The sequence below is a fragment of the Esox lucius genome, chromosome 10 (genome assembly GCF_011004845.1).
Source record: "Esox lucius isolate fEsoLuc1 chromosome 10, fEsoLuc1.pri, whole genome shotgun sequence".
NCBI lineage: Eukaryota > Metazoa > Chordata > Actinopteri > Esociformes > Esocidae > Esox > Esox lucius.
This window is the reverse complement of record NC_047578.1, coordinates 11,732,401-11,756,081: the sequence shown is the minus strand read 5'-3', so window position 1 is coordinate 11,756,081 and position 23,681 is coordinate 11,732,401. Positions and strand designations below refer to the sequence as shown.

Below are 23,681 nucleotides of genomic sequence, written 5' to 3'. Positions count from 1 at the left end.
TTTCAATGGCATTAGCTCTGTCCAGAAACATCCTGCTATAAGCTATCTCAAGTACATTGAAATAAGCAATGTGGTGGATATTCAACTTAGCCTGCCAGAAGGCAAGGTGATGCTAATACCGTTATAATAGTGAATATTTTCAGAGGATACAAGTAATTAGGGGGGCAGGTACGAGGTCCTGTGAGATTCAGGCATAGGCCTGATCCCAAGTAAATTCCTAAACTCTACACTTTATGGACCTGTGGTCAAATTATTAGGTTGTGGGGCATGGGGCTTGATTTGGAATTGGTCCACTCCAGTTTCAGACACTCAGGAAGTCCCTTTCCTCATGGCGGCGCTAGCTTGCAGCAACTGTGTCCAATCAGCTTGTGGGAACCTGGCTGTGGTTTACATATTAATGAGCAGAAGCTGTCCAATGGGAGAATCAGAGTTCTCAGACCCCACCTCTGTGCCACAGAGCTGTTCTGAGGTGAATGTGTGGTTATATGTTTCAGTGTGTGTGTGTGCGTGTGTGTGTGTGAGAGAGGAGGGGGGCTTTCAGGAGCTCCTGTGTTCACAGGGGCAGGCTGTAGGGCTGGGTTACACCTCTCTCATTCCCTCCATACATCCATCCCTCCATCCAACCATTCCTCAACACCAGTTTTCCTGTGTTGAATTGGTGGGGCTGCGCACATTGCCCCCATCCCCCCGTGGACACCGTAGCTTTCCTGTTCCCTGCTGGAAGACGAGGACAGGGGAGAGAGGGTGAAAGCAAGAGACCAGAGGATTTAGTTCTGAGAGGGACAGCAGAAGGGGATCATGGCTGGAGTCTCGGCGGTGTTGAAGAGCTGGGTCGTCCTGCAGGCTCTGTGCCTGGCTCTGGCCCAAGTGGTGAGTGGAGAGGGGAGGCTAGGAGGGACTCAGCCCGGGGTCGGGTGCCTCCGACTTGGGTCGAAGGGTCTCGTGCTTAGGGGGACTGTGGGTAAAGGGAAAGGGGGACTGGTTTGGTGGGGACCGCTGAGATTGTAGGGTCATGTTGTCCGACTGGCAAGTGGCGATAGAGAAAAGCTAGATTTTGGAATGGGTTTGACAGAAGTGAAGAATAACAATAGTGTTTCATTGACTGAGTTGTTTCATCAGGGCCATAGAGAGGTTGTAATGATGAGTTTAAATCTGGATGAAGGCCAGTTGCGTAGGGTGTGTGTGTGTGTGTGTGTGTGGCACTGTACATGCATGTAACTTTCTACTGTGGACTATGGCCCTCCATTCTATGGAAGACGTTTCTACCTGAATACAGATGGACAAGTCTATTTTTTCAAATGGATGTTTATCCTTAAAGAGTCACTGGATTGGATAATAAACACCGACTGTTTCACCATTTTTATCAAAAAGAGATTTAGGGGAAAGCAGAAAACTGGAATACAACTGGACACACACAAACACACAGATGGACAAACACACTAATGCACACAGGCAGAACACACACAGAAGCTGTGTATTCAACATGGCCAGAGACTTTACCGTGAAGCCACCTATTCAAATACACACACAGGACGACTGACCTCAAGAAGCCCTCCACCAACTCACACATCCGTGCCGTCCAAAGGAAAGTCACAAGACCTTCCTGAACAAAAAGGAATTACAAGTCTTTTTTTGTCGGAATGATTGGCTGAACTCTGGAATACACCACAACAGTCTATCAGGACTCTGTGTTGTGACTGGATGAAACAGATTGAAATTGATTAAAGGAATCTACATTCCCAACAGAAGATGTGACGAGGGAGGGCCCCAGGAAACACCCCCCCCCCCCCCCCCCACCCACCTATTCCTCCCCCACCCACTGCCCTTGGTTATTTGGTGACAAATACCTTTTGCTTTTAGACACATTTTGGAAACAATTAGTTATAACGAGATGCTGGATGACCTCCTTCCTCTATTTCTTTCACATGGACTCAGGATCGTTATTAATTTTTTTACTGTGACCAGGGGGATTTCTATTGGCCTTCCATGGTTTATGATTAATGTAATGTGTATGGGTTCAGTTTACAGGTGACTCATTAACTGTGTGTTATATAGGAATTTTGTCTTGCTTATCTGAGTGTATTTACATGAAGTATGACATTTCATTGAAACAAGTGTATAGTTGCCCCACTGTTTAACTAATACTTTCACAATTCCAGCTATTCCAAATTTTGTTCAGTTTAACAGTTATCCCATTGGGTGACTCCTGAGAAGTTATACATTCTGAATCCAAATAATTGTCTAAAAATACCTCTTCACATTTCTAAATACTCTATTTTGTTTTCCGTCCTGTCAGAGCGGTCCTCAAGGACCTCAGGGTCTCCCCGGCCCACCGGGCCCATCTGGTACACCTGGGTCCGATGGCATGGATGTGAGTATACCGTCAGGATGTCACAAAGACAGGCATTGTACCAAATAGAGCAGCAATGCGGAAATACTGCTGATGTACCACCAGAGGGCAACAAACTGAAAAATCGGCACAAAAGAGCTCTGTTTCCCCCACTGAGAGAATACATTGAGTCAGGGTTCTTGGCTCCATCCTGAGAGGAGATTTGACTAATATTGCAGTAATGTGATACTTTTGAGGTATTCTCTGTCTAAGCAAAGCCAGGCTCTGAAAACCTGTTGCCATTACATAATGATACCATACATTAAGAAGGGAAGTGTAGGCTGGTGCCATTAAACATTAAAGATGAATGGTGTGTTACAAGATTATTACCCAGAGCAGTTTTTAGAAAGTTCTTTCTCCACAAAAGCCAGATAGATCTACAAACATGAAAGGTTTATTGGGTTTTCTCCTTGGTTCTGTTTAATCTCTGCAGATTTCCACTGATTGCTGAAGCTGTAAGCAATAGCTCCACCTAATTTCTACTGCATTTACGTTAATCTACTCAGTCCTATCACAGTTAAAAGATTAATTTCTCCACCTTGAGAGCAGAGCTGCCTATCATAACTGAAGATTATATCTGCACATCAATGTTCAATCTCTCATGTATGAAGCAAAAGCCATTATGAAAATCCAGAAGTGAATAATATACTTACATATTCAAAACATTTGAACGAATCGTGTGTCCCAAGGTGTAATTTGCACACAAACTAGTCCTGGACATATCAAACTGTTAGAGGGGGAAACTTCAAATTACAATGTCAAGCAATTCAGATATTATTGAAGGTCAAGACAACCGTTCCCTTGCGAAGAGACAATCATATAGCCTGGTTTATAGACTACATTTGTTTTGCGTTCAGTAGGTTAGGCATTTAGACATCCAGAGAGTGCTTGTTCACAACTACTTGAAAGTAGTGAACAGGCACTCTGTAGGAATTCATCAACATCATCTTTCCCTCAGAGAACACTTTCAGGTGTGTCATTCAAACTGTAAGGTTATTTCTCTCCCTCTCTCTCTGCAGGGACTGAAAGGACAACCTGGCACTCCTGGTCCCCCGGTAAGTTGTAGATGTTTTCAGGAACATTTCTGGTCGTCATTTATCTTTAATGAGAGTTTGATGTTGGGTCCTTTTTGTGTGAATGTTCAGTGTGTTTGTGTGAGTGTGTTTTTGACCATGGTTGTGTTTTTGACCATGGCAATGTTTTGGACCATGGTTGTGTTTTTGATCACAGTTGTGATTTTGACCATGGTTGTGATTTTGACCATGGTTGTATTTTTGACCATGGTTATGATTTTGACCATGGTTGTGTTTTGGACCATGGTTGTGTTTTTGACCACGGTTGTGTTCTGGACCATGGTCGTGTTTTTGACCACGGTTGTGTTTTGGACCATGGTTATGTTTTTGACCACGGTTGTGTTCTGATCACAGGGTGAGAAGGGGGATTCGGGTCAGTCGGGTCCAGATGGACCTCCGGGAGAGAACGGCATTGATGTAAGTCTCCCATCTGTCAGTGCGGAGTGTGTTTGTGTGTGTCTGTGCGTGAATGTGTGTTTGTTTGTGTGAATGTTTGAATAAGAACACTTGTATGTGTTTGTGAGGAAGAACGAGAGAGAAAATAAAGAAACTAGAGAAAGAGAGTTTGTCTGTGTTGTTGGGCTCAGAAACTCCAGGAGATGAAAGCATTGTTGTAAATCCCGATTCACTGTTGTAGGGTGGCAGGTAGCCAGGTGGTTAGTGTCTTGGCCAGTAACCAATAAGTGGCTACCTAGAAGCTCACAGCCAATAAGGTAGCTGAAAACAAAGTGTTAATCTGCCTTTGAGCAAGGCTCTTGCTGAATATACAGCGGATTTGTAGCAACATATTTTCATTTCACACCAACACAAAAATTGCAACCACCCCATATGTGACCCACTGAGCTGTATGTGGCAGGGAGGAGGAAAATGCACCTGTCTGAAGGGAGCAGGAACCTATGAGGCGTCACAGCCCATGCTGAGAGGGTAACACGCATTCCAGAGGGATTTGGCCCCTAATCTGTCCTAGAATGTCAATCCTGCTGATTACCAGGAAATGTCCAATCCAATCAGCCCGCAGATAAAAACACTCTTATAAAGGGATTTTAGGTCACATGTAGACCCCATATTCTAGTAAGTTCTAAAGGTGCCGTCTGTCACTTTCCTTTCAAAGTGCCTCTCTGACATTTGATTGTCTACTTTCAGATGATTCCCCAACAAAGGTAGCTTGAATGTGCTCATTTTTGCATTATACATCTCCGGATAAAAGGAAGATACCACTGCACCTTTTACTTTCCTTTCCAAAAATGTCGAAAAGGAAGGTTTTGAGTGAGGAACAGAAGGGTTAAAATTAAGAGACCACTGCAAATTGAACGCTTCTCTTCCTCACTCAAAACTTTCCTTTTTGACTTTTTTGGAAATGAAAGAAAAAGGTGCAGTGGTCTGTAGATTTTTTCCAGAGCTGTATGTTGTTTTATTCTGGTCTGAAATGGCTGGTTGGCCAGCAGCAGATCAACATCAACTGTCCGCTGTGAGTTGCTACACTGAAGCAGGCCCTTCATTATTCATTTGATATTACAAAAAAGAGGAACAAAGTGGATAAAAGTCATAAAAAAAGAAAGAAATTACAAGAAAAGCTGAGTTACAGGCATGGGAATTACCTGTATCAGAATGTTCTCTTTACATTTTGGGGGATGTTTTCAGGCATTTTTTGAAAGAGGGCAATGGGGAAAGAAGAGACAGTGTCAGCTGAAAAGGCATTAGGCTTGATTTAAACCCAAGCGGGAGCTATAGATGTGGACTAGAGGCAGTGGCTTATAGACTACTGGACCACTCTTAGACACTCAAAAACTGTTAATAGATGTTTTTACTATAAATAACACATAATAACATACAGCAAGCAACAATGTCCAATGTTGAAGTAAACTAATGTTTAATCAGGCACATTTTTATGTAGGCTAATATCTATGTAGGCTAATGGTTAAGTAGGCTAATGGTTAAGTAGGTTAATGATTAAGTAGGTTAATGGTTAAGTAGGCTAATGGTTAAGTAGGTTAATGGTTAAGTAGGTTAATGGTTAAATAGTTTCATGATTAAGTAGGCTAATGGTTAAGTAGGTTAATGATTAAGTAGGTTAATGGTTAAGTAGGCTAATGGTTAAGTAGGTTAATGGTTAAGTAGGTTAATGGTTAAATAGTTTCATGATTAAGTAGGCTAATGGTTAAGTAGGTTAATGGTTAAGTAGGCCCATGTTTAAGTTGGCTAAGGTTTAAGTCAGCAAATATTTAAGTAGGCCAATTTTTAATTAGGCACATTTTTAAGTAAGCAATTGTCTAAGCAGGCTAATGATTAAGTAGAACGATGTTTAAGTGGGAACATAGCACACACACACACACACACACACACTCAAACTCAGATATGAACAGTTGTGGGTCTTTTAATTCAGTATTCTCCCAGTTTGTGATTACAAGGTTGAATACTGTATAGGACAAAAGAACCTGCTTAATGGATACAAACAACTAATAATTTTTTCTCTCCAGAAATGTTATGAAATCTTCTTGTTAACATATTTAATGTTCAGATAGTTACACACCTAGTTCCATTAACGCCCCCCCCCCCCCCCCCCCCACTTCATATCTTAACTTCTCACCCATTTATATTCATTTCTAAGTGACTAAATAATGGCATATAGTGATGTACATAAAGCTAAATCAAAATATAATCTTTGTAAGATTTATACAAATGTTTCGCAAATGTGGCAACATTTTCAACCCTAATTGCTTAACTTTCAGACAATAAAAAAGGGAGCTACAACATTCATGAATGGATCTTTACCTTATTTGTATGTGTCTTCTATAATAAATAAACATTTTAACATACTGCCTGATGATGGGCGCATCCATGCACAGTAAATAGCGAGAGGAGTATTAAAGCCTAATGTTTACAGCCTTTATGGATTGTATCTAATTAGATGATTTGGTTAAATGTAAAGATTAAACACTCTCTACATGAAGTCCACCATACGAAGGTGAGGCATGCTTATATCATACTTTCAAATCCTGTCCCACATTCTCTTAATTAGACTAGACGTCCTTGTTCATTCGGTTTGATGTGTTTGACTTTATATCAAACGACTGGATGTTTTAAAAGCTGTGCTGAGTTTGTTCACGTGTGTTGTTCTAAAAAAAGAAAGAAACAGTTGTACATTTTTAAATAGTAAACGGCCTTATAGTACATTATTTTTCTCAGGAAAACACAGACACATTTTATATCCGTAAATGCTATTTTGCATTCGACAATGCAAATCCAGAGCCCATTCTGAGGCTGCAAAACAAGGAATCCTGGGGCTAGACATTTAAATTGTATCCATTCTGTTTCACTTGACAACCACATTATTGTTTACACCAAAACAAGTTGTGTTAAACAAGCATTGACTTAATAACTCAACAAATGACAGAGTGCACCTTTCATCGTAAAAGACAGGTGGCAATTATAAAACCAAATAAATGGAAATCTCTTGGATGACTTTTCAACATTACAACTGGTCTCAACCTACCCTTTGTCACCCTGCAGTTCCGTTAAATATACCACCATATTACGACAAGATCAAAAAGCGTGAAAACTAAACCAGCAACTCTTGCAGACGCTATAATAAATCAAACCGATCAGGGACTTGTACCTCTTGGAAGGAAAGTTGCCTGTACCTCAATATCACAGAACAGATAAGCAGGAATGCCATTTATTCTAACAGGGGCTCAAAAACAATGTCTTTAAGGTATTAATACAACTTGCCTTCCATCCAGAGTTCCTCTTGGAACCCGTTGATGCATTCAGCCATTAGACATCCTTCCAATAACCCCTCAACTAATTTAAGGTGCAAAAATGAACGACTGACTAGTGATGGATCCTCAAGGATCATTAAAACTCCTGAAATCACCACTAATTCTAAGAATGAGGGAGAGAATTTAATATCCAAGCTTCTAACACTGGCCCGGGACATAACATCATGTCCAAATAAGAACCGCTTATTTTTTTACAACAACCCCCGAAATGTAGAACTAAATGAAATTCCACCCATATTCCACCCAATGTTAGATCTGAGTGTGTGCATCTCTCTCTTATTCTGTATCTCTTTCTCTTCAGGGTCTGATGGGAGCAAAGGGAGATCGTGGTCCTATTGGAAACCCGGGACCCAAGGTGAGGACATGATAGTACTATAACCTGTGATCTTTCCCAAAGGAGAAATGTGATCTTGAGAACAACTACTTCCGTGTCAGTTAATTGACCCCTAATAGATGGATTGACCTCATCACACACCCCTCTTCCCACCCATCTCTAAAGAATGTTAGGTCAAGGTGTTAGACGTGATCTGAGGCTCCTGTCCTGTACTGCCACAACCCTAAACTGCCTCTGTCTCCCCAGATGTTTAGGGGTTGTACTGACCAAGACAGAAAATAGTGTATCTGTTCAGACTGCCCCCAGACTCCCTACTACAACTTCCCAATGGAGTCAGCTGGAACTGTGTTCTAATGACCTTTCTGGCCTGTGTAAAAGGCCAGTTTTACTCCAATTAAGTGTCTTTCAGACATTCCATGCGGTCGTGGTCAGTCTCAAGATGGGGGCCTTGGGCTGCACTGTCAGGTTACCAAACTGTGTAACATTGTTCTGATGTAGTATTGAACAAATCATGGCTCTGTGGGACCATGGTGGCAGTCCATATTGGATGCATACTGAGAGAGAATAAACCCTGATTTTGTTGTTTACAGTAGAGAATAAACCCTCATCTTGATGTTTACAGTAGAGAATAAACCCTTTAGTTGTGGTTTACAGTAGAGAATAAACCCTCATCTTGATGTTTACAGTAGAGAATAAACCCTTTAGTTGTGGTTTACAGTAGAGAATAAAAACTTGTTTTCTAGTTTACAGTAGAGAATAAACCCTCATCTTGATGTTTACAGTAGAGAATAAACCCTTTAGTTGTGGTTTACAGTAGAGAATAAAAACTTGTTTTCTAGTTTACAGTAGAGAATAAACCCTCATCTTGATGTTTACAGTAGAGAATAAACCCTTTAGTTGTGGTTTACAGTAGAGAATAAAAACTAGTTTTCTAGTTTACAGTAGAGAATAAACCCTGATCTTGATGTTTACAGTAGAGAATAAACCCTTTAGTTGTGGTTTACAGTAGAGAATAAAAACTTGTTTTCTAGTTTAGAGTAGAGAATAAACCCTGATGTTGTTGTTAATCATAGAGAATAAACCCCAATTTTCTAGTTTACTGTACAGAATAAATGTTCATGTTATTTACAGTAGAGAATAAACCCTCATCTTCATGTTTACAGTAGAGAATAAACCCTTATGTTGTAATTTTTTGTTGTTTTCTTCAGGGCCAGCCTGGACCTAGTGGTGAACCTGGTCCCACTGTAAGTACTGAAGGATAATGTACTGGAAGGTCATATAATTACAGAACAGAATACATACAACTGGCATACAACTACAGTACATAATTCCCATACAATTTGTGCAACGTCAGTCGGAGCGATCTGTGCACATGCCTGGTACAGCTACAGTACATACTACATATAAATATACAACAACTACATGACAGGTATCATATAATCTGGTTACTACTAATCCTGTAGAACTAGTCCTCCATAAGATGGGCCCACTGTTTTTCACTGTCTGTGTGTTGGATAATGTCTAATGTTTTCCGGTTGCAGCAGGTTCAGGGAAACGACATGTTGTTACAGCAGACATACACTAGGTGGTGCTGTGTAGTCATATTTGACAGACCAGATATATTGGAGCCAGTCAGTGATACGCATGGGTGAAGCACTATATTACAACCATTCATTTGTTAAGATGTAATTCCATCACTTATTACGACACATTGAACACACATTGATTGTTTTCTTTCAGTCTGGGTTAGAATGATGCTCACTGTGTTTCTGTCTCTGTAGACACAGATGCTCTTAATTGAATTAACTGAAGACGAATTTTCAAACAAATCATACATGACTCATTATGCACATTTACTTCTGATCACAAAATTACACATAGACTTAACACATCTCTCATCTCCCTCCCTCCCTCTCTCTTTCTATCCTCTCTCTTTCTCTATAGGGACCTGGACTGCCTGGACTGGCGGTAAGGAGCTATTTGTTAATTATAAAGAATTAAAAACATTTAGAATAGATGACTAGCGAGACTCTTAATACAACATTCTGAAATACATTGGCCGTGTTATTTGTTCTTATTCCAGAAGTCTACTAATCCATGTCTTTCTCTTTCTCTCTTTAGGGTATCCCTGGCCCAATCGGTCCTCCTGGTGAGATTGGACAGACTGGACCGAAGGTAGATCCGCAAAGTACCCCCCAACCCTCAACATGCACACCGTTGTCTTATGTCAGATAACACGAGTTACAGAATGTTAGCCAGTCTTTGACTCCCACCTGAATCCCAGCCTCTTCTTCATCCCTCTTTTCCCAGGGCGTGTTTGGAATACCTGGACCTCCAGGACTTCCGGGACCCCCAGGGAAACCAGTAAGTCTAAAACCACCAAGAAATCTGTAAATAACTACATGGTTCTAGTTAAAAACAGTGCGTACATCCCTCCTGCGATCAAAACCAGCAAGAAACCAGTAAGACAAAATAAACCATTAACTTAACGCTGTATTTTTAAACCTCTCCTCAAGGATCCAACTTATCATAAAGCACTTAGTGAAATCAGGTGATGGGCTGGTTCAAGGTGACAACGAAACGTGAAACATCTGGCAGTCCCAGAGAGGTTCGGGAAAGTGTATTGGAGATGACCAGTTTATTCTAACCAGTAAAAGTACATGATGCCGTCTCCCCAGAGCGGCACAACCCAGCATGGAACGTACACAGTGCTGTTTTTATCATGGTTTCCGAGTCTATTTCAGACGGCATACGGTCTCTCCTCCCATGAGTGATTTCAGGTGGGGAGTCGCTTCATAGAGAGTGATGCTCCCAGAGATGGGGAGTCTATTTGTTTTGGTTTACTGGTGTTGCAGAGTAAATAACGTCCCATTAGAACTGGCTCCCCTGTCGCCTCTCACCGATCCCTGCATACATCAGCCCATGTTGGCTTGTTTTTATGTTAACACTCTCAGAACTGCTGCACTGGGTTCAATTCTTTGTCTTCTCTTTCTTATTTGCTCTTTCCCTTCCTCTTTTCTCTCTCTCTCTCTCTCGCTCCAGGGTCCTCCAGGGAAGTTCCTAGGAGGAGAGGAAGGCAGTGCAGACTTCCAGGTAAGACCCCTCCCTCATCTCCTCTGTATTCCTGTTTCACCTCATTGCACCTGCCTGTCATTCTCATTGCCACATAGCTTAATACCTTACAGTAGACCTTAAACGAGCCTTACAGGACAGTGTGCCCAAAAGCCTTGACAGTTTCTCCACCAAACCTACAGATTTGGTCAATCGGCTCATAGATTTGGTCATCCCTGGTTGACACAAAGTGTTCAGGTTTGGGGTAGCTAATCTTTTGCCAAAGGTCCTTAGCCAGATCCAGTCTTAGGTGCCCTATAAGGGGGAGATGGTTAGGGGAAAGATCTAGTGAAAAGGGCAGCTAGAGCCCTCACTGATTGCTCTCCCTTTCTCCGGTCCTGTCATTAGAGAAGGTTTCACTGAGAGGTATACACTATCACAACCTCTTTTTTCAATCTCTCTCTCTCTCTTGTCCTTTCATCTGACACCTTGAGGATTCACAGGACTTGCTCGATCCCCTCTCACTCCCTTCACCCCTGTTCCTATCAGTGCTTACTCTCCACCTGTCAAACTCCTCTGTATCTCCCTGCAGGATATTTTAAAACTGAGAAAAATAGAGGCAGCACACAGATTTATTGGCGGCTTTGTTAGCTTTTGGCTGAATATTCTGTGTTCTTTTCTCTTCTTCCTTCTCGCTCTCTCAGCCTCGTCGACATCAATCTGTCTCTGTGCCCCACATTGTCTCATCTTCTTCTGTCTTTCCCTCCACAGTGCCCAATTAACTGCCCAGCAGGGCCCAAGGGCCCCCAGGGCCTGCAGGGGGTCAAGGTAAGTCATTCATCACCAGGAGAGAAACAATATGTTTTCCTTTAAAGATTCCCTTCCTGTCAAGAACTGAAGTGATGTTATTTTTCATCCCGTGCGCGATCTTCCTGTAAGTGCCAGGGCCATTTCTTAAGTCAACGGCTACCTTATGATTAGCGTTCACTGAGAAATGATTGAAATACGTGTGCTATGTCTGTAAACTAACGGAATGTTTTAATGTAGGGACACAAAGGTCGTGCCGGTGTGCTGGGAGAGCCTGGTAGCATTGGAAAACTGGTGAGTCCAATAGTTTGTCTGCCGCTCCATTCATTCATTTTCCAGTCAGTCAGTGTTGTGTCTGTTTATCCATTGACCCTTAACAGGGTATCCAGAACGACGTTTACTAGGTCACCACTCATGATCATTTATATTTAAATACTTTGCAATATATTTTCATACATGATTCCGATGAAACACATAAACAGAGTCCGCACTGACTAGCAGAAGATAAAGGCTTAGTGCTAATGAGGCCCCCCGAGGCACAGGACTGGCACTAATCTGAGTGCGATTAGTCAGGCCTAGCCAGGGCATGGAGGCAGCAAACAGCGAGCCCAGATAAAAGTGATGGTTGAGAGCCAGGTACATGTGGAGGGGATAAGAGGGTAGGGGTTGGAGCGGCTGACTCAGCCTGGTGCATTAAGCAGAGCTAATGAGCCCCCACTGGGACATGAGAGTCTCCTCCAGAGCAGGAGGGTTTAGCCCCTGATCTGCACCCTGCAGGAGATCACTGTCTGTCTGTCTGTCTGTCTGAGTCTGGTACAGCACATCACTGCTCAGTGACTGAATCAAAGGCACTCACAAGCCATGATAAAGAAAACACTACCGGCTGATTTCACTTGGTTGATATTTACCAAGGAGTTATTTAGCAGCAGATACCGTTGGTACTGAAAAATACGTACATGGATGAAATGTTTTCAATTGATATCGTTAACACTTTTAATCTCTCACTTCCTCTCTACCAGGGTACAAAGGGAGAGGTCGGGATCTCTGGAGAGCTGGGAATCCCAGGACCCCCTGTAAGACTATCCACACGTTTAGCACATTCACACCATTGCATGTTGTAGTACAGCAATATAAATAGAGCACCAATGTTGTGGTAATGTAGGTAGAAAAGATTTGATGATATGTTAATCCCTTCGGCCTTATCTCAGGGTCCTATGGGATTGAGGGGGTACCCAGGAATGGTGGGCCCTAAAGGAGAAGGGGTAAGTTGAAACACACCCCTTTACCTTCTTTACCACACTCTCTCCATTCCAGACCTGGCTCTCCTCCAACGTCCTCTTCCCTTTGTCATTTCCATGTGCATAATAAACACTCTCTGTTACCTTCTATGGGGACATATGGAAAGAACCCAAACTCTCTCTCACTCTCTAATTAAAAGGGGTTGTCTGGGGCCACTGTTTCCCCGTCTGTAGTTAATGATCCTAGAGAGCCATCCGTCTTAGTGTTAGCATTAGCTGTGTTAGCCAAGTTAGCGCCCAGGCTTTGTGCCAAACAGAATTGGGTTGAAAGCAGTTTGTGTGTAGCCAAAAACGCTAATCGGTAACTGCTAATCATTCTATTAGTACAATGGTAAGCATGTTCCAACTTGTTAGGTGCCCCATAGCCAAAGACAAAGATGACTACCCAACAATAACTGTTACTGTGTATATCTACCTAAATACCTATCTCCCAATCTATCTTTAGGCTTCGGAACCTGCATGTTGCCTCATTTCTTGAATATTCATTATATATGTGGACTGTTTAAATTTACACATGATAGACACGATACATAGGCATGATAGATGACGGATACATAGGTTTTATATCCTATATTTATATACTATATCCATATCTATAAATGGATAGATAGATTGATAGATAGTAAACACTACTAAATAAAACTTTTAGACAAAGCCCACCAGTCTTCATTTATTGGAACTATGGAATATAGGATACATTTTAACGGCAAAGTTTCTTGTAACGGCAGAGACAAGTATCTAGCCATTCATTACCACAAGTTACCTTTGATCTACTTCCTAAAATATGAATGCTCTTTTCTGTTCACTTCCAGGGCCCTCGTGGTTACAAGGGCATCAACGGACCAGTTGGCCAACCTGGGCCCCCAGTAAGTATGGAAGTCTTGGAGATATTTCACATTGCTAGTGGATCGTTCCGATTGATCAATCTGATCAGGAGGGTTTTTCTCTCATCTGCAGGGTGAGGAGGGACCCCAGGGTCCGCCTGGAGCAGCTGGGGACAAAGGGGATTTGGTGGGTATTTGACTCAGCAGCTCTCTATTGTATCGTGTCGTTGTCTAACTGAAATCACACTGTGTGGTGACGGTGGTGGTAACAGTGGTATGGGTTTCTACAGGGTAGCAGAGGTATTCCAGGCCCACAGGGAACCGTCGGCAAGAAGGGGGAGAATGTGAGTAAACACACTGATTTCCCACCTCCATTTTGTATTCTGGTCTGGTTTCAGCTATTACTCAGCTGGTAGAGCATGGCATTTGAAACTTTTTAATCACTCTGGATAAGAGTGTCTGCTAATTGACTAAAATGGAAATTTACATTTAAGTAATTTGGCAGATGCTCATATCCAGAGCAACTCACGGTAGTTGATGCATATGTTTTGGAGATGGTTAGCTGTACAGTACCATGATAACTATTATGGAGATGGTTGGTGTACAGTACTGTGGTAAGTATGGAGATGGTTAGCTGTACAGTACCATGATAACTATGATGGCGATGGTTAGGTGTACAGTACTGTGGTAACTATGGAGATGGTTAGCTGTACAGCACCATGGTAACACATCTGTTGTTTCAGGGTCTGCCAGGCATTGATGGAAAGGATGGTACTCCTGGCATTCCTGGAATTAAGGTAAGGCCTGATATTGATTTATTATAGACACCTTGTGTTGTCCCCTGCATCCTATGAGGACTAACAGTGATGATAATGACAATGCTGAGTCTCTTCTTCATCCTCTCTCTGCAGGGTGCCCCAGGGCAGGCTGGTAGACCCGGGGGTCCTGGCCATCAAGGAACAGCGGTGAGTAACATGCTTGGTATCCAATACCTGTATGTGTGTTAATGTGTGAATGTGCAATTGGATATGTGTGTGTGTCTGCACTTATACTTCTTTGCATTTGTGAGAGAGACAGATCACCAGGTAACAGCCACTAGAATTATCCGCGTGGTCATTTATGATGACGTGAGAGTCAGAGCGAGGGAGAGTGATTGACCTCATTAACAAGCCAAGCTTTAAAACCCAGATTGTCACCCAGCACACGTATAAGGGAGTCTTTTCACCTCCATAAGTCACAACCCACCTGCACAGAGCAAAAAAAACAAAAAAAAACAAAGCCGAGAAGATAAAAAAAAAACAAATCAGCTGTGAGTTATGTGTGTATGTTTTCCTGGCAAACGTCCAGTTTGACCCTTAGACTCAAGCCATTTTGGAATTTAAACCACCTTGAAATTACTGCCTCCCTCCACCAGTGGACAATTCATCATGATCAGGTGTTCTTGTGTGAGAGAGAGGGGCGAGGTAATTGAGTGTGGGAGATCTATGAAACACACTGCCAGTGTGTCTACTACAATGACACTTACGCAGCCACTAACTTTAAACACAAGCATTTAGCTTATTAAGCACTCTCTGATTGCGCTAGCCACTAGCTCGTGCACACACGGGCACACACACACACACACACAGAAACAGTGCTGTCAATGTAGTGACACCAACACCAGAGTGAAGCTTTAAGACTTGTAAAGTCACTTGTAAAGCATATGAACTTTCACCTCATCCTTTAAATAGGGTTTGCCCGGCAGCCCCGGAACCAAGGGTGGGCCAGGAGACAAGGTAAGGCAGTGACCATTTCCCCTGCCTCATTCGTTGCCCTTCTGTGTCAGCAAATACAGTTTCCTTTAATAGAACTACAAACTGTGGTAACGGAAGCTTCTACTGATAACCACTTCCTGTTCTGTTGATCTTCAGGGTGAGCCTGGTCCCAGAGGTCATGTTGGATTGTCTGGTGCCCCAGGACCTCAGGTAGGCCGCTGTGCCCATAGTCTGGCTGGTTTTGTTACACACCAGGTTACAGATTGTTATTGTGTCTGTCTTCGCTTAGGATCCGTATTGACACAAGACGTGAACAGACAAACATATTTCTAGCCTGTTGAAAAGACAAAAAAAAAATGCATCGTAACCTCTCTCTTTATCAGGGTGAACCTGGTCTACCTGGTGAAGCTGGTATGGTGGGCGTTCCTGGACCCAAGGTATCCCATAATCCATCGCTATGACAATTCCTAATTGAAAGTTTTGGACGGTGAAGTTAACACCGCTCTCCCTCCCTCAGGGTGACAGGGGCCAGAGGGGTCCCGTTGGGCAGCAGGGCGTTGTCGGAAAGCCTGTAAGTCACTTCTTCACAGCTCAGCTCCAACGAAAACGTCTGACACCGTGGTTTTCTAATGTTATGCTGTTACTGCTGTTGACAGAAATGTGGTACCATCTATATGTTGATTCTCCGCAGGGGACCAAGGGTATGAGAGGACCTACGGGAGTGCCGGGAGCTCAGGGCATCTCAGGAACCAAGGGAGACAAGGTGTGTGTGTGTGTGTGTGAGGAATTACATATCTGCTTAGGTGTACCTGTGTGTAAATTCCTTATCGTATTTTCTTCTTTAGGGATGTCTATGTATCAAGACATGTTATTTGGGTTTTTTCCATGCGATTGCTCATGTTTGCTGAGGATTGAAGTCACAGTGCGGATGCGTTTATGTGGAATAATACACACGGATTCATGCAGTTACACAGAAAGCCTAGTGGTGGCAGTGTTTACCCACCAATCTGCCAGGCTCATGAAGATGCAGCCGATCTATCAAATTTAAATCTAACTTTATTTATATGAACATTTCATACATTAAAATGCTACAGCACAGAGCTTAAGCAATATAAATGATAATACTAGAGTCATCATTTCCTATGTGTTTTGATGAAACTACATCTTTCTTACTGTGTGCTGTCTCCTGCATTTCTTTCACGGCTGGAAAAGAATGGATCAATATATTGTCCTTTGTTCTTTTTTATAATATATTATATTATGTACTTCACTGTATTTACTGTGTGACTCACCAATCTTTACCCAGGGTTTCCAAGGAAAAGTTGGAGCGAAGGGAGACTTTGTGAGTAGTAGTCAGCCTCTTATTTCCAATGCCATGCTGATGTATTCAGAAAGACTCATATAATAATACCCTATCTTTGAATAGGCAATTTATTTTATTCGTTCTTTCTTTCCCGTGCTCTCCACATTCAGGGTGATCCCGGCGTAGAAGGCTTGGCTGGGGAGAAAGGAGAAAAGGTAAGTACCTTCATGAAAATAGGATTGGGGAGCAAAACGCATCATAAAGGTGGTCTGCCATCCAAGTGGAGTCCTAGGTGAAAATTCAATTTTCCTAACTATAGAACCACAATTATGATTTGGAGTGGCCTGACCTGTTTTTGTTTCGGCCTGTCTCTTCCTTCATCCTCTCCTGACAGGGTTTGAGTGGTGAACCTGGACCCAAAGGACAGGTAAGAACATCACTGGTGTTACACCCAATCACATCTTAGTAGATTGGAGATTTGTCAAGGCAGGCAGAAGCTAGTCAAAACTAGTTGAAACGTAACTCACATTGCATTTGAAGTACTTTGAAGATACAGCGCAAACAGATAATCATAACATATGGAAAGTATAATGGTTTTTTTTTTATGCCGCAAAACTAGCTTTGAATGAGGTTTTATAAATAGGCACTATTTGACTCAAGATTCCATTGCGTAATTTAAGGCATAATTGGCTGAATAAATTAACGCTGTTTAATTAATGATACACAATTCCCGAATATACTGCTTGGAAGTCAAATAAATAAGTACCAGATTGTAAATCAAAGACTTACATCGTTTGCTACCTCCATCCATTCGGTAGGATGCACTGTTACGGTTCTTCTATTATAATTTATTTGACGAAAAAACTACCACATATGGCCTCTATTGAGTTTACCTATAGTGACGGCTGTGTTGATCGTATCAATGAAAACGTAACTGGCTAAACTATTTTTCGAGCTAAAGAATTATTTAGCTGCTTTAAAACACAAGCTTTAAAAGAGCCTTGATAGCCGATTATAATTTGTTTTCTCTTTTAGAATACTTGCAGATTTCCAGTCACATTTTTCTTAGTCCATCTCAAGGCTTAATCTGTGTTTGCGAAACAGACCCATTCCCAGATGATTTAGTCTTGGACTGAAATCGCCATAGGAATTTATTTTTAATCCAGGACTGGGCTTAATCAGTGTCCAGGAAACCGTCAAATGGTATTGTAAATCAAATTAATTTCCATTAATCAATGGGCGCTGTGGTCAAACAGTCAAATTCCTTTCATAACGTAGCGTCGTCCAGCAACTAAACGTATTGGTAGATATTCGCTAACGTTTGCTTGCAAAATGTTCTTTCGCCTAACAGAAACATTAAGTATATTTAATCGGATTTGGGTTCGGCAAAAACATGTTCCTCGCATAAATACCCCGCGGCCAATATTGCCACTAAAAATAGGAGTCATCCAATAAACCTTTCTGTCATAGAGCCAGAGGTTAACAAAACATTGAACGAAGGAACTCTCCACATTGTCAAACTTTCACTCGTACTTCAGAATCCTGTATGCTAAAGCACGCTTCCGCACTAACCGGTTTTTAATTAGCGTAATTTATAATTAAAACGTAGCGCTATATTAACTAACTTTTGGAATGTTCGGTAAAAGTTATGGCTAATTTGCATATTGGCATGATGTTGCTCTGATTGGCAATACACAAGTCTGGACAGGTCAAGACTGACAGTGTTGCCAGGTTAAGGAAAAATTGTAATAGAAACACACGATATAGCATATACATACAGAAATGGTGCGGCCTTGGCGAAGTTTTAAAGTAGAACATAAACCCGCCCCCGCGACCAATTAACTTTAACCCGCGACATTGTTTGTAAACCCCGGATATGGCAACCCTGAATACTGACACGTTTGTATTCATTACCATGTCTGTTTTTTGTCTACTCTATGGTGCTTTACGATTGTCACAAATGTATTTATACGTCATTGCCCAACATTACATGAATGTATGTAAACGTGAAAATGACCACATCTATAAGATCGCGTGTTTGAAAATGTAAAAAAGTTTGACCTTTTGTATATTTTTTCATTTTTTAAATAATTTTTAGTAAGCGAGACAAAGCTATTCAAAGATAGGCAAAGCAGCAAGTAGAAGCTACTTGAATCACTCAAAACTTTCCCAAGCTAGTCAAAGTTTATCTAAAGCTAAAGTAGTGGAATGCAAGCATCTAACAGTGTTCACTTGGGGTGTTTCCTTCCTCCGCAGCAAGGAGTGAGGGGAGAGCCAGGGTTCAACGGCGTCACGGGGGACCAAGGTAAACCAGGAGACCAGGGACCCCCGGGACTACCTGGGCCTCGAGGAATCAACGGGGAGAGAGGAGTACCAGGCATGCCAGGCATTGTGGGGGCTGCGGTGAGTTACACACACCAACATGGTTTGGTGACGTAGTGGGTTGCCTTCAATCAATAGAGAGTTCTACTGACTGACTGACTTTTTCATTGGTAGATTATTGGTTGTCTATCCATTATCTACTAACCTGCCTTACATTCTTCCCTGTCTCTCTCCCCCTCCTTGCTTCTCTCAAAAGGGACGAGATGCATCTGACCAGCACATCATTGAGGTGGTTCTTAAGATGCTGCAAGGTAAGTGGTCACAGCAAATGATGTAATGTACACATAATGTGCATCCTCTAATATCCCTATCAACCTCATAGCTACAGCTAATATGCATCCTTTATATTCCCTATCAACTGTGTAGCTGTTGCTAACATACACCATAACATTATGACCACTGACTGGTGAAGTGAATAACACTGTTAATCTTGTTATCATGGCAGCTGTCAGTGGGTGGGATATATTAGGCAGTAAGTGAACATTCTGTCCTCAAAGTTGATGTGTTAGAAGCAGGAAAACGGGGTAAGCATAAGAATCTGAATGACTTTGACAAGGGCCAAATTGCGATGGCTAGGCGACTGGGTCAGAGCATCTCCAAAACTACAGCCTTTGTGGGGTGTTCCCGGTCTGCAGTGGTCTGTACATATAAAAAGTGGAAAAGGAAGGAAAAGCAGTGAACCGGCGACAGGGTCAGGCTCATTGATGCACGTGGGAGGCGTCAGCTGGCCCGTGTGTTTCGATCCAACAGACTTAGCTAATTTGCTGAAAAGGTTGTTGGTACTGATAGAAAGGTATCAGAACACACAGTGCATCACAGTTTGTTGCGTATGGGGCAGCGTAGTCGCAGACCAGTCCGGGTGTCCATGCTGACCCTTGTCCACTGCTGAAACGCCTACAATGGGCATGTGCGCATCAGAACTAGACCACGGAGCAATGGAAGAAGGTGGCCTGGTCAGATGAATCACATTTTCTTTTACATTACATGGGTGGCCGGGTGCGTGTTCATCGCTTACCTAAAGAACACATGGCATCAGGATGCACTATGGGAAGGAGGCAAGCCGGCGGAGGCAGTGTGATGCGGTGGGGGGTTGCGGTTGATGGGTGTCCCTTTGGTTGATGCCTGGCAATGTGGGTGGATTGATTTCCTGCCTGTTGGGCCCTGTTCAGGGGCCTCCCCCGGGTAGGGGCACAGTGTCGCCGGACCCCCCCGTCTCAGTTTCATGGTGTTACGCTGCTATATTATTGTGCTGGGGGATATGAGGAATGCACTTTCTAACTTTTCTCAGTCTCCTCCAGTTAAAAATTTTAGGAGGAGATGAGGTCCTGGTCCACACCTGCGGAGTACCTGGTTTGGGGGGCCCGTTGCTTGTCCACCTGGTCATACTTTTGACCAATTCTAGAATCAAATAAACTCTGGATTTAGCCCAGAGAAATGTATTTATTATTCTAATTGGACTCTTAATATCTCACCTGGCACAGCCAGAAGAGGACTGGTCACCCCTCTGAGCCTGGGTCCTCTGTAGGTTTCTTCCTAAAATTCGGCCTTCTTAGGGAGTTTTTCCTAGCCACTGAAATCCAACACTACTGTTGTTTGCTCCTTGGGGTTTAAGGCCGGGTGTCTCTGTAAAGCACTTTGTGACAACTGCTGTTGTAAAAAGGGCTTTATAAATACATTTGATTGATTGATGCTTTGGGCAATGTTCTGCTGGGAAACCTTTGGTCCTGCCATTCACGTGGATGTTACTTTGTCACGTAACACCTACCTGAGCATTGTTGCAGACCATGTGCACCCTTTCATGGTAACGGTATTCCCTGATGGCATTGGCCTCTTTCAGCAGGACAATGCACCCTGCCACAAAGCAAAAATGGTTCAGGAACACAACGAGTTCAAGATGTTGACTTGGCCTCCAAATTCCCCAGATCTCAATCCAATCGAGCATCTGTTGGATGTGCTGGACAAACACGTCCGATCCATGGAGGCCCCATTTCGCAATTTACCACAGCAAACCTTCAGAGGTCTAGTGGAGTCTATGTCTCGACGGGTCAGGGCTGTTTTGGCGGCAAAAGGGGGACCTACACAGTTTTAGGCATGTGGTCATAATGTTATGGCTGATCAGTGTGCATCCTTTATGTTCTCTATCAACTGAATAGATAAAGATAATTTACATCCTCTATATTCCCCATCTAGAGCGTCTGGCAGCTGTAGCGGTGAGTGCCAAGCGTGCTGTCCTGGGCGGAGCTGGTGTAATGGGTCCCCCCGGCCCTCCTGGACCCCCAGGATCACCCGGTGCTCAGGGTCCACACGGGCTCATTGGAGCACGCGGCATCCCCGGCATGATCGGAGCCTCTGGGCAGATTGGCAACACCGGACTAAAAGGTGGAAACTGAAATTGTATATGTTCCAGATAAAATGTATCAATAATCCTTCATAGGAAAATAACCCGTCTGCGTCTTTCTCTCTTTAAGGAAAGAGAGGACCGAAAGGAGATAGAGGAGATCCTGGTAAACCCCATCCTGGGCAGCCTGGACCCCCAGGAATTCCAGGTGAGACCCCACAGGCTTGACACACACCCTCCTACCACTCTCCTAATGTAGCAGATGTGAAACAAAGCCCGAGAGGTGTTCCTGCATCCAGTGTTCAGGGGAAGAGGAAACTAGGTTAAAGATACAGTGTCCCTGAAAACAGGATCTTTCCAGCTTCTGCTGACACCAGTAATGTGTTGTCAAGTGTTTGTTTTCCAATTCTTGTAAGGACTGGAAACCCTACAATCCATGTTCGCTATTCCTTAGTCCTCAACCTAAAACCAACCTTAACCTCAGTAACATTATGCCTAAACTTAACCTAGACCCAACGCCAAACCCAAATCTGTTATGTTTGAACATGAAAATAACCACATTTCTAACACAATTCCCAATTGTATGTTTTTCTTGAAACCTTACTCCTGAGCCGGAAATGTTTCCTAGTCGGGGACAGAAAACCTTAAGAAGACCTATTTGTTTACGTTTTTCCGTCTCTGTGATCTGGTCCTCACATGTGAACGTGGGTCAGCCACACACTCGCACTCATGGGGACTTACACACAACTCTCCCCCGTTTCGTTCTCCTCAGGGCCCCCTGGTATTGATGGCGTGGCCCGAAATGGCAAACCTGGTGAGCGAGGCCCCCAGGGTTCGGCAGGAGAGGCTGGTCGTCCTGGTAAGGCGGGCCCCACCGGTCTTCCAGGGTACTGTGAGGCCGCAGCGTGCCTGGCCGCCTCCGCTTACACCTCCCCCAGACTACAGGACTCCGCCAGGGTCAAGGGCCCGGGAGTCTAACCGGACACGTCTCCGTTCCGAGGCCCGACGACACCAGGGATCAAGAGACAGGAGAGAGAGGGTGGAATAGAGAGAGAGACCGCTCTCTTTCGATTTGGATACCAACGAGAGCAAGGGGGGGTGGGGGGGATAATACCGTGACCGACTGCCCCCCCCCGACCTCTTAACTGACGACCTTACGTTCCACTGTCTGGAGACTTTGTTTGCAATATATACCACGCTCATCCACCTTAAGTCGCCATGACGACAGCCATTCATAGTGAATTACATCCCTCAGAATGTACAGTCTCTGGTCTGGGATTGGCAGATGTCAATGTCAGTCACATCACCCTGCCCCCCCCCACCCCCCCCCCCCACAGAAGGAGAGAGAATGAGACGTACAGTTGAGACTTCAGAATCACATCCGGTGACATCGTTGATGACATCAGCAGAAACAGGCGTAGGCCCTGGACTAGGAGGAGCAGATAAACTTTGAGTCCGATGATTGGTGCTTTTTCTTTTATATCATGGTCAATTGAAATGGTATTGTTCTATATTGGAAATATTAATATTGAAAACATTTTTAAGCAGGAAATGCAAGCATATACCGACCCCCCCACCCTAAATAAAAAAACAATTACAAGTGTACGCAAAAAAACTAATAAAAGACTACATGGAAATCCACTCTCCATACTGTACCTGTTTTGCTAACCCCTCACCAGTACGCTTTAGTGAAATAGTGAACCCCCCATTTTTTTCCTCATGTACATTGCAACCCCCCCACACTTTCGCCTCATTTTAATTTCATTTGTAATCTCTGCCTCTAGTTGCCTGGCAACAGCATATGCCAATGGGCACTCCCATTTATGTCCCATAATTCAGTGCTGTAAATCTTTGTAAATGTTTGTTGATTTTATGTAGAGAATAAAAGAGGGTGGGTTAGAATATGAACTGACCAAAACAGCTCCTGTGTTAATTAACTAAATCAGAAATAAAGTTTGAAATTACAAATGACTGCCTTTTAAAAGTTACAGTAATCTTTCTATGCCACTGTCATCTATCAACTTCCACAGTCAATCTATGTCAGCATTCTAACAACAAGGACTGATTATTTTAATTAACACAAACTATTATTCTATTTATTGTTCTTTATAAGAGTCATTCTTTTTAAGATTCACCTGTAAAGACTTAACATTTGATTTATTTTCTTTCCTGGTTGTTCAGGTCAACCAACTCCAAACCAATAAAGAGGAACGTTTTGTAAAAGCTGAATGTTCTTCTCTCTCATGTGGAAGCCAATGCATTTATGTTGAGTAAAACTCTGCTAACAATGTACATGATGTGTTGTATACGAATAGTTGCCTTATTAAGCATTGCATTACTGCTTTTACT

At 43.0% G+C, this 23,681-nt stretch overlaps 1 protein-coding gene across 1 annotated transcript; it reads left to right on the top strand.

The window, feature by feature from the left end:
* Positions 1 to 486: 486 nt before the first annotated feature.
* Positions 487 to 23,561, top strand: col9a2 (procollagen, type IX, alpha 2). The gene is made up of 32 exons (XM_010893053.5): positions 487 to 870; positions 2,297 to 2,371; positions 3,409 to 3,444; positions 3,817 to 3,879; positions 7,543 to 7,596; positions 8,784 to 8,819; positions 9,520 to 9,543; positions 9,697 to 9,750; positions 9,886 to 9,939; positions 10,618 to 10,668; positions 11,398 to 11,454; positions 11,674 to 11,727; positions 12,453 to 12,506; positions 12,642 to 12,695; positions 13,544 to 13,597; positions 13,689 to 13,742; positions 13,846 to 13,899; positions 14,299 to 14,352; positions 14,467 to 14,520; positions 15,286 to 15,330; positions 15,466 to 15,519; positions 15,693 to 15,746; positions 15,827 to 15,880; positions 16,001 to 16,072; positions 16,616 to 16,651; positions 16,783 to 16,827; positions 17,007 to 17,039; positions 18,869 to 19,015; positions 19,191 to 19,245; positions 21,185 to 21,373; positions 21,463 to 21,540; positions 22,105 to 23,561. The coding sequence occupies exons 1-32, from the start codon at positions 799 to 801 to the stop codon at positions 22,308 to 22,310; spliced, it is 2,076 nt and encodes a 691-aa protein (XP_010891355.1). The 5' UTR covers positions 487 to 798; the 3' UTR covers positions 22,311 to 23,561.
* Positions 23,562 to 23,681: the final 120 nt, after the last annotated feature.

Excerpts from the sequence above, each read along its gene's own strand:
- col9a2 (XM_010893053.5), top strand. The coding sequence starts at position 799 with ATGGCTGGAGTCTCGGCGGTGTTGAAGAGCTGGGTCGTCCTGCAGGCT. Across the intron at positions 3,445-3,816 it reads CTGGCACTCCTGGTCCCCCG|GGTGAGAAGGGGGATTCGGG; the intron begins GTAAGTTGTAGA and ends TTCTGATCACAG. Across the intron at positions 17,040-18,868 it reads AACCTGGACCCAAAGGACAG|CAAGGAGTGAGGGGAGAGCC; the intron begins GTAAGAACATCA and ends CTTCCTCCGCAG.